At 38.0% G+C, this 8,478-nt stretch overlaps 1 protein-coding gene across 1 annotated transcript in view; it reads left to right on the forward strand.

The window, feature by feature from the left end:
- Positions 1 to 8,478, forward strand: part of CACNB2 (calcium channel, voltage-dependent, beta 2 subunit) — a gene marked incomplete at its 5' end in the record, with an annotated part of 14,995 nt that overhangs the window by 3,066 nt on the left and 3,451 nt on the right. Inside the window, 3 exons of the mRNA XM_010180542.1 lie at positions 3,699 to 3,850; positions 4,555 to 4,650; positions 5,909 to 6,100. Of these exons, the coding sequence (XP_010178844.1) occupies positions 3,699 to 3,850; positions 4,555 to 4,650; positions 5,909 to 6,100 (440 nt within the window). The remainder of the gene's footprint in view (positions 1 to 3,698; positions 3,851 to 4,554; positions 4,651 to 5,908; positions 6,101 to 8,478) is intronic.

Here is an 8,478-nt window from a genome sequence, read left to right on the forward strand (position 1 = left end):
CCTGCTGAAGTTCAAAACTTCCTTCCTGTGTATAAGCAGTATTGTGTGGTTTCTAATTTGGCCTTTGCAGTCCAGAACCATGGCCATTTTGCATCGCATCCCCCTCATAGAACTGTCATCTCATCAGAGTCTTCTGGAAAAGTCTTCTAAAACAGTGTTATGTAGCTACTGCTCTGTCAAGTTGGGTGTCCCAGTGACTGCTGGCTGTGATGGATGCTTTCTGCCCAGCTTTGAAGGAGGGTTGTGTTTCCCATCTGAGTAGAGAATGTTCATTTACTGTGGCATTGTATAAGTGGCCCTAAATTCCACCATAGTTCATCTTGTTGTTAGTGAATTGACATAGATGCAATGCAGTGTTGCTCTGTGTTTGCCTTACTTTAAATGAGATTATTGTAATGAAATGCTAATTTTTTTTTCTTGAAAGTCACTTGTAAGGTCCAACTGGTGTAAGGAATATTTGTCTGCCCCATAATGTAATGAGTCATTTACTTGTGCTCTCATTGCATGGAATTTCTATTAATTTCAGGGTAGGGATATTTGTAGGGATATTTGGAATTATTATATGGGAGTAACTTTAAATGTGCAATATTTAAAGTTGGCTGGGAGATGTCTACCTCTTGTTTCTTAGAGCTGACTCTCTATTGTATCGAATAAATAGTTGAGTGTTTCTGTCATTTAAAATATATTCCCTTTCTGATTACTAAGGAGACCCTATCAAATAGATTGTAAGGGTCACTTTAAAGTTTGATAGCTTATTTCTGGTTTCGAGTGTTGTAGCTGCCCGCCAGCATTTCATGATGATAGTCGCATAAGATCTTATTATATTTATGGCTCTCCTTTTGATTGGCAAATAAAATTTATTTCAGTTAACTGTTGCAGCCTCACTGTTATGCTTTTCCAGTACATCAGAAGGAATGTTATAAATAGATTATATTCATGGAGGTGCCAAGATTGCTAAGCTATTACTGTACTGCTTTGAAGATACCACACTGTCATTGTTCTCAGCTCCCCATTTTAGCTACCTGTGGCATTTGTGTTACTATCCCCTTGTGACATTTAGGGTTCCTTGCTTACTTTGGTCAAAAGTCTGAGAGAAAATTTGTGTTGAGTGTCTTGTTAGGAAAGATTCTTTACAGGTATAGAATTTTTTTTTAATAAATACATAAATAAAAGTGAAAACCAAAGCTGCAGCATTAGATAAAGCCTTTTTCATCTAAAAAGAGAAGCTACTGTTATTTAAATAACTGCAACAATCTTAAGTGTAGTTACAAGTTAGAATACAGGAGGATTTAAAACAAAATGCAGGCTATTTCAGAAGCTGAAGAAATACTCTAAAGGACAGGAGATCAGGACCTCTTGGCAGTCTCTGTGACATTTTTTCCATCCATTCTTGACTGGAGAAGTAGAGACACAACATATTAGTTCATCAACCATGCAGTGTAGTTCCTTGAACTTTTTTCCTATACCCAAGTTAAGAAAAATAAGTACTTAAATACTTTTTAATTGATGGAAAAGATACCCATCTTTGGACTCAAGTGGAAGCTACTGGTTCATAGCAGCATAGTTACCTGCAATTATTGCCCTGGGTATGTTTCACAGTAGAAGACACCCTGAGGCATACTTTGCCCTGGCAAAGGGTTGTTTCAAAAAGTATAGCAGGAAATGTAGTTCACAGAGATGTATTCTATACCAGTAGAAAAGTGCTTCCAGCAGTGTAGCAAATACTGCTTTCCCAGACAAAATTATGATACACTGGCAAAAAGACAGACTTTGCTGGTTATAAATTGTCTTGAACAAGGGGTTTTAGCAGTCTGGAATGGTCTTAAAATGATACATTAACTGATATTGTTATAGTGACTGAAGTGTTGAGCCTGGTTTGAAATTGCAGAAAAGTGATCCAAACTCATCATCAGAATGGTATGACAAATTATCTCTGGTATGTTTATTCTAGTTGTCATTTGGACTTAAATTAGGGATAGACTATGGACTATCTCCTACTAAATCATGGAGATAATGGTGTTCAGTCATTCCAACAATATCTCTGTGTAACAGAGTTGCAGAAAATGTGATCATGAACGTGCCAAGAACCATCAGAAGTCCCGTCTTCAAAAACATGGTCCTATTTCAGACAGCAGCTGGGATACAGTGCTTTTATCAACAAGCAAGAAAGCACACACCAATGCTTTCCATACCAGCACGCAGTGCACATCTCCTAATGTTCTTTGCTGTAAAAGACTGATTGGCATATACTCAGCCAAAATTCCAGATAACTACTAATTGATGGAGGTGATCTCTAGTAGATCCAAAACAATGTCAACCTCCTTCAACAGAAAGCATCATATATAGAGTTTCTGATGGCCATTTAAGATGTTACTTCATGTATAAAATGATCATAGTAGCCACCTATTGGTTTGGAACCAAAAGACTTTGAGCTAAATGGAGACTAGCTGGGATGCTTTGCTCTCTTTTGTAAATTTTGCAACCTTATCATGGTACCTAATTTATACAGTTGCTATTCTAAGATAACAAAAATCAATCTCTTCACACCTCTGGAAGGTTTCTACCTTTCGCTGTAGAAAACTCTCTCTAGCCAGACCAGATAGACTGTGTTTACAAACAAATGTAATGCTTGTGCCAGCATAACAGATAAAATGCTGATAGTGTAATTTCAAGAAACTCTCTAATAAATAAATTCTTTTAGTACTTTTTGTTGACATTTAAGTTTCTGTTGGTTATCTCCTAATATTTACTTTGAATGGGCTAGATATATACTCTGGTTTTGGTTCATGGAGTACAACCTTTAAACAAGAACCTATAGGAATTCCAATCTTGTCTGACTCTATAACTTTCTTTATAATCTTGTACAAATCATCCAACTTCTGTAAATTCTCTGTGATGTCAGCCTATAGCAAGACTTGAGCAGGAAAATGTGATTCCATTTCAAGGATGATTTTGCTGTCACAAGATTTAGTTTTGTTTCATTTGGGAATAAGACAGTTTCTACATCACTTGTGAAAGTGGATGTAGTCCATCTGCCTTGGAGAGATTTGCCCTGAAAACTACTGCCAGTCAGGCAGGGTGCTGAGGCAGGGCACCTGAGTTACCAGAGGAAAAGTTTTTTTCTGGGAAAATTACCTTTATAGAGCTCCTGGGGTTTTGATAAGGCTGCCATAGCATTATTTGGATTACTGAATTTTTAAAAACATTATTTCACACATAGGAATCAATTTTTTAATATTGTACCATACTGAGGCCAGTATGTGAAAGAAACTGTTTTCCAGAGCTTTGATAAGTTGAAGCAAATCGATTACTACATAAGATTAAATTCTAAGCTGAAATTATTTACATGTAGAGAATTAATGACACAGTAAGATTACCGTGTGATGCAGCAGGCATTCTTACCTCTGTTTTGCTTACATACATGGACTGAGGTCTAGTAAGAAAGTCTCTAGGCTGGGATTGAAGGAAGCAGTGGAGGTGAGAGAAGGCAGGCAGTGTTGCCTGCAAGGGCAATAAACCAGGGGCAAAATGTTCTCATTAACATCATATTCATTTCCCTAATGTGCCAGGGATGTGCATGGCTAATGGCTCCTGTCAGCCTGAGGAAGAGCAACACACCAGTTTACCACATTTTTACATTTCTTAAAACCAATTGCTTTGTAATATTTTCATAACTCTAATTTTCTACTTATCTGCAGCTGAAGTTCAAAGTGAAATTGAACGGATTTTTGAATTAGCAAGGACACTTCAGTTGGTAGTGCTTGATGCTGATACCATTAACCACCCAGCTCAACTAAGCAAAACCTCTCTGGCTCCCATTATAGTATATGTAAAGATTTCTTCTCCTAAGGTAACTATTTTACTTATATTCATGCTGTTTCAATATTTTTTCCCTTTTTTTTGGTGTTAAATGCAGATAATCACATGTCCTCATTAAGGTTCAGAGCTATGTATTTTATTGCTTCTCTTTGGATAGTGAAATATTACTAATCAAAAAAGTACATTAGCTCTGGTGTTACCAAAACCCATTTTGGTAAAGATGTTGTAGCTTCAATGTTTTTTTTTGAATTGGGATTGCACTTTCAGTATCAATCGTGTAAGTAATGCTAACAGTTTGTTAAATCAAAATAATAGAGAAATGAAATAAATATTTTCACATAATGAATATCAGACTGATTGGTAAACTTTAACTTCCCCTGGTAATGGACTCTTTCATTCTGTGTAAAAAAACTGCACAGACCTTGTGAAGGGGCATTGTGAAGAACTCCCAGGAGTGCAATTAAAGAATTTTCACTGAGCAACAAACAAAACCAGAAGCAGCAGAGGAAAATAGGAAAGGAACTTTTTATTACTCGTAAAAGGAAAGGAGGTACTGGGACATAAATGAAAATTAGTTTTTTCTGGATTTAAACAGTATGGGAAATACTCATGAACCCAACAATGAAGAATTTTATCTGCTCAAGTGGACAGTTAAAAATGTGAACATTTTAATTGGTTATGTATGTACATTAAGTTGAAGCCTGCTCACTTGTATAAATGTCTTATTTTTCACAGGTTTTACAGAGGTTAATAAAATCTCGAGGGAAATCTCAGGCCAAACACCTTAATGTTCAGATGGTGGCAGCTGATAAACTGGCACAGTGCCCTCCTGTGAGTTTTTGATAATTAATGCCTTGTCTTTTAAAGGTGCCTTTTTTAAAAAGTGCAAGGTTAATTACATAATTTCTGGCAATGTTTGCCCTCTTCTGGCCATATTTCACTATTGCTTTTTTGCAGAACACTTCCTGAGGTCTCTGGTCTCTGCACAAGGGAGCAGGGAAAAAGTGGTCCCAGTCAAAGGAGTTTTTAGTATATGGGCTGAACACATTCACCACTCGAACAAACTGAGCATTTGTTTTACTTGATAACTCTGTTGGGGTTATTGGTCTGAAAATGAACCCTCTTAGTGATGTGCTGTATCTCTGGCAGCTTCGGGTAAGGCTGGTGGTGTGGGCATATGTCACCACAGTCCATCACTGCTGGCATTCTTGGTCATGGTTTTGGCAAAGAGCTGTGGCACATCTGACAGCTCTGCAGTGCACTGATGTGCACTGAAGCAAAACTTCCACCTATAAGGTGATTATGACAATGAGACTGTCAAGAGTATAGGTAAGAGAACAGGAAATAAAGGTTCAGTTCAGTTGCAGATGTGGGAATTTGCCATAGGTATGGAACTGAGTGAGGGGGACGTTTTCAGCATTTGGGTTCAGGTATCAGTTAAGGGACTGGTATTCTCACAGCCCCAAGAAGCCAGTGCAGAGTGCTAGAGAGCTGCATAGGTTCTCAAAGCTGCCTTCAGGAGGGCTTCTTTCTCCCTGACCTGGAAGGCAACAGAGGAAACTCACCTCCTAAGTTTAGATGCCTAAAATTAGACCATGTGACTAACCTCTTACCTAGTATTTGTACACTTGGAAAGTGGATGATCTGTATTACTTGTGTTTCTTACTGTTACTGCTCTTAGTTTGTCTTGGTTTTCTCTTAATTATTCTAGATATGGGGAGTGAATCCCTCTTTCTGCCATTCCATTTTGTTCCAATAGCTAAAAACTTTAATATTTGACCCTTCCTGGATACTTGAGTTTTAAGATTTGTTCAAGCTGCCTCTTCCTCTTTTCATTGACTGCATTACTAAATGGAAGCCATGAGGACTTACTTTAGCAAGCATAACATTAGTGCTAGTTATGGTTGCTGTCCTTTGTATCAATTCATTAAAAGAACCAAACCAAACCAAAACAAAAACTGTGAAATATCTTAACCTTAGTATTAGAAATGTGGTTCATTTTTGATGAATGGGAAGTGTGGTCATCAGTGTCTCTAGGTGATCTCCCTTTATCTGGTGGTTATTCTCACTAAAACCTTTCCTTTATCAGGAAATGTTCGATGTAATACTTGATGAGAACCAGCTTGAAGATGCCTGTGAGCACCTTGCTGACTATCTGGAAGCCTACTGGAAGGCCACACATCCACCTAGCAGCCATCCTCCTAACCAGCTTCTCACTCGCACACTTGCAACAGCCACAGCCACTCTTCCTATTAGCCCAGGTCCAAATATTAATTTACAGGTACAGTTTTTATGCCATTTTTTCTTCTTTTTCTATCAACTTCTTCCTCTTCCAAAGCACCGTGTTTGTCTGATACTAGAATATTCTGAATATGTCTTACTATTATTGATAGAGTAAGAGCTTTCTCAGTAGACATTCACTCATTTTCAGTATAAAAGGCAAATACAGGCACATTATTATTATTATTATTATTATTATTATTATTATTATTATTATTATTGCTATTGTATTGACATTACATGTGTTTGTGTATTGACTAGCGGGCTGCTTTTGATTCCAAGAACTAAGCCAGCCTGAATGAAAACATATGGTGATATGAAGTGGAATACTTAAGATTTCATTGTGCCCAGGACACCACTGTGCCAGTAATATGTGTACTAGCCACAAGCATTTTTATAGCTGGCCATATGTAATCCAATCAGAGGAATAAAACTGGGCTAATACTATACACATTACAGCCTCTGGTAACTCTCTGACTGATGGGCACACTACTGCTAGTAGGGAAATCCCAGCCCCTGAGGCCCTGCATGACAAGTTGGGTTATGTACAGAGCAGATCCACAAATCTTGGAGAAAAATCTGTTACTATCTTCCCACAGGCTGTAGAGTTGTAGAGGATGAGAATGACTGGCTGTATTAGTGAAGTCTCAAGGTCGAAGTGGCCCTTCCAGCATTTCCTTTGTTCTCTTATTCATTGGCCATTGCTGTGAGAAGTACATGCTTCCTTCAAGCCAAAGTCTTACATAAAACCCAAGTCCCACTCCACATTGTGCAGAAAGACCTTGAGAAGGCAGCATGTTCCGAACAGCGAGGGTACTGTCTAGCGAGCTGGGAAAAACAAGCTTTATTCCCACCTCCACAGTGACCTGCCTGTTGACTTTGGGCATGTTGCATCTCCTCTTTTCTCCTTCAACTTCTGGTTAGTAAAATTGTATCAACGTTTTCAGTGTAAGGAGATCCTCTCTTTTGTATATATGTTGCATGGTATGAAATGAGGTCTTTAAAGATGCTACTTGATTAGAGATAATGAGTGACACCTTGAGGCTGAGAAGATCACAGTTGAGGTTAAAATATATCTGTCCCAGCTCAGATAATGGCTTACTACATCTAAATTTCCACCTGATTTCAATATATGCCTATGTTACATACATGTCAGTTAGAAGTCATAACTTTGGCTAAGAAAAACTCCTTTTAGAAAATCAAAGAAAAAATATATCTGCACCCAAATTAAAATGCCAAAAATTTGCTTTTTGTTTTTTGTGGTCTTGCAAAACAATGTTTTATGTCAAAGAATTTATTTCCCATTGGAAGACCACAGACTTGACAGGTTTGATCTTTAACAAGAAAAATTTCTTCAGCCACCTTGCAGGCTATTTCCTTCTCTTGCTTTCTAAAGCAGTTGCAGGAAAAGAGACTGTAAGCTATAGCTCATTCTGCCTTTTTTTCTGTCCTCAGAGCTGAAACACCCTGAAAAAATTGTGAGCTGGAAGAATTTCTGAGTATGAAATTCAGTATTGTTGTGTGCAGACTTGCTAGATAAACTTTCTTTGCTTCGTAGTTGTGTTTATTATTTTTCTCAAGTTGGTTTTTTTATGCCTTTTGGGTGTGAATTTATAGTTCACTTACTCATTTTATTAACCACATTCTCTGGAGAAACTATACAGAGCTTTAATAATACTTTTCTGAATATTGTGCTATCTCCTAAAAAATTAACAGATTTTTATATTAAGGACTAAAAATGAGAATGTATTTGTAGTTTCACAGTTTGTTCATAGTTCTACTAATCCAAAAGTGTGTATCAATGGGGGGTCCCTTATGGACCACAGAACTTTTGTGTTTCTTTTGTTTCATTTTCCTATGATACATTTTCAGCTGACATCTCAAACCTGAGCCTGTCATGGTCTTGGAACAGAGTGGGTTTATTTTCTAATCATGGTGGCTGAACCCATTCTCTCAATAGTGTCAAGACCCTCTATTTAGGGAATTTAAATTCTATGTCAGTGCCATTTTTGTGGACTGCTTTGCAGAGAAAAACCATGCCACCAGCCATGCCTGCAGGGGTCGCATCCATACTGCAAAGCATTTGAGTCATTCTCCCCTGGGTCCAGTGCAACACCCCTTTGCCATGAGACATAATTGTTTTTTGTGGTTTTTCAGTCCCGGGTATGCATTGTAATGAGAGATCTGTGTTGCCAGCTGCCAGAGTGGTATTTTTATAGCATGATGCTGACTGTGTGCATTGCATGGCACGAGTTTCTTGAAGGTGAGAGTCCTCCTGGGGCTGTTTGAAATGCAGTTGGGGAAGACCATACCCCTCCTGTCTATCCGGTGAAGATCTTTGGAGGAAACTATCCTGACAACTGTTCTCAGGTTTCCCCT

Source organism: Mesitornis unicolor, unplaced genomic scaffold, assembly GCF_000695765.1.
Source record: "Mesitornis unicolor isolate BGI_N332 unplaced genomic scaffold, ASM69576v1 scaffold19103, whole genome shotgun sequence".
Lineage (NCBI taxonomy): Eukaryota > Metazoa > Chordata > Aves > Mesitornithiformes > Mesitornithidae > Mesitornis > Mesitornis unicolor.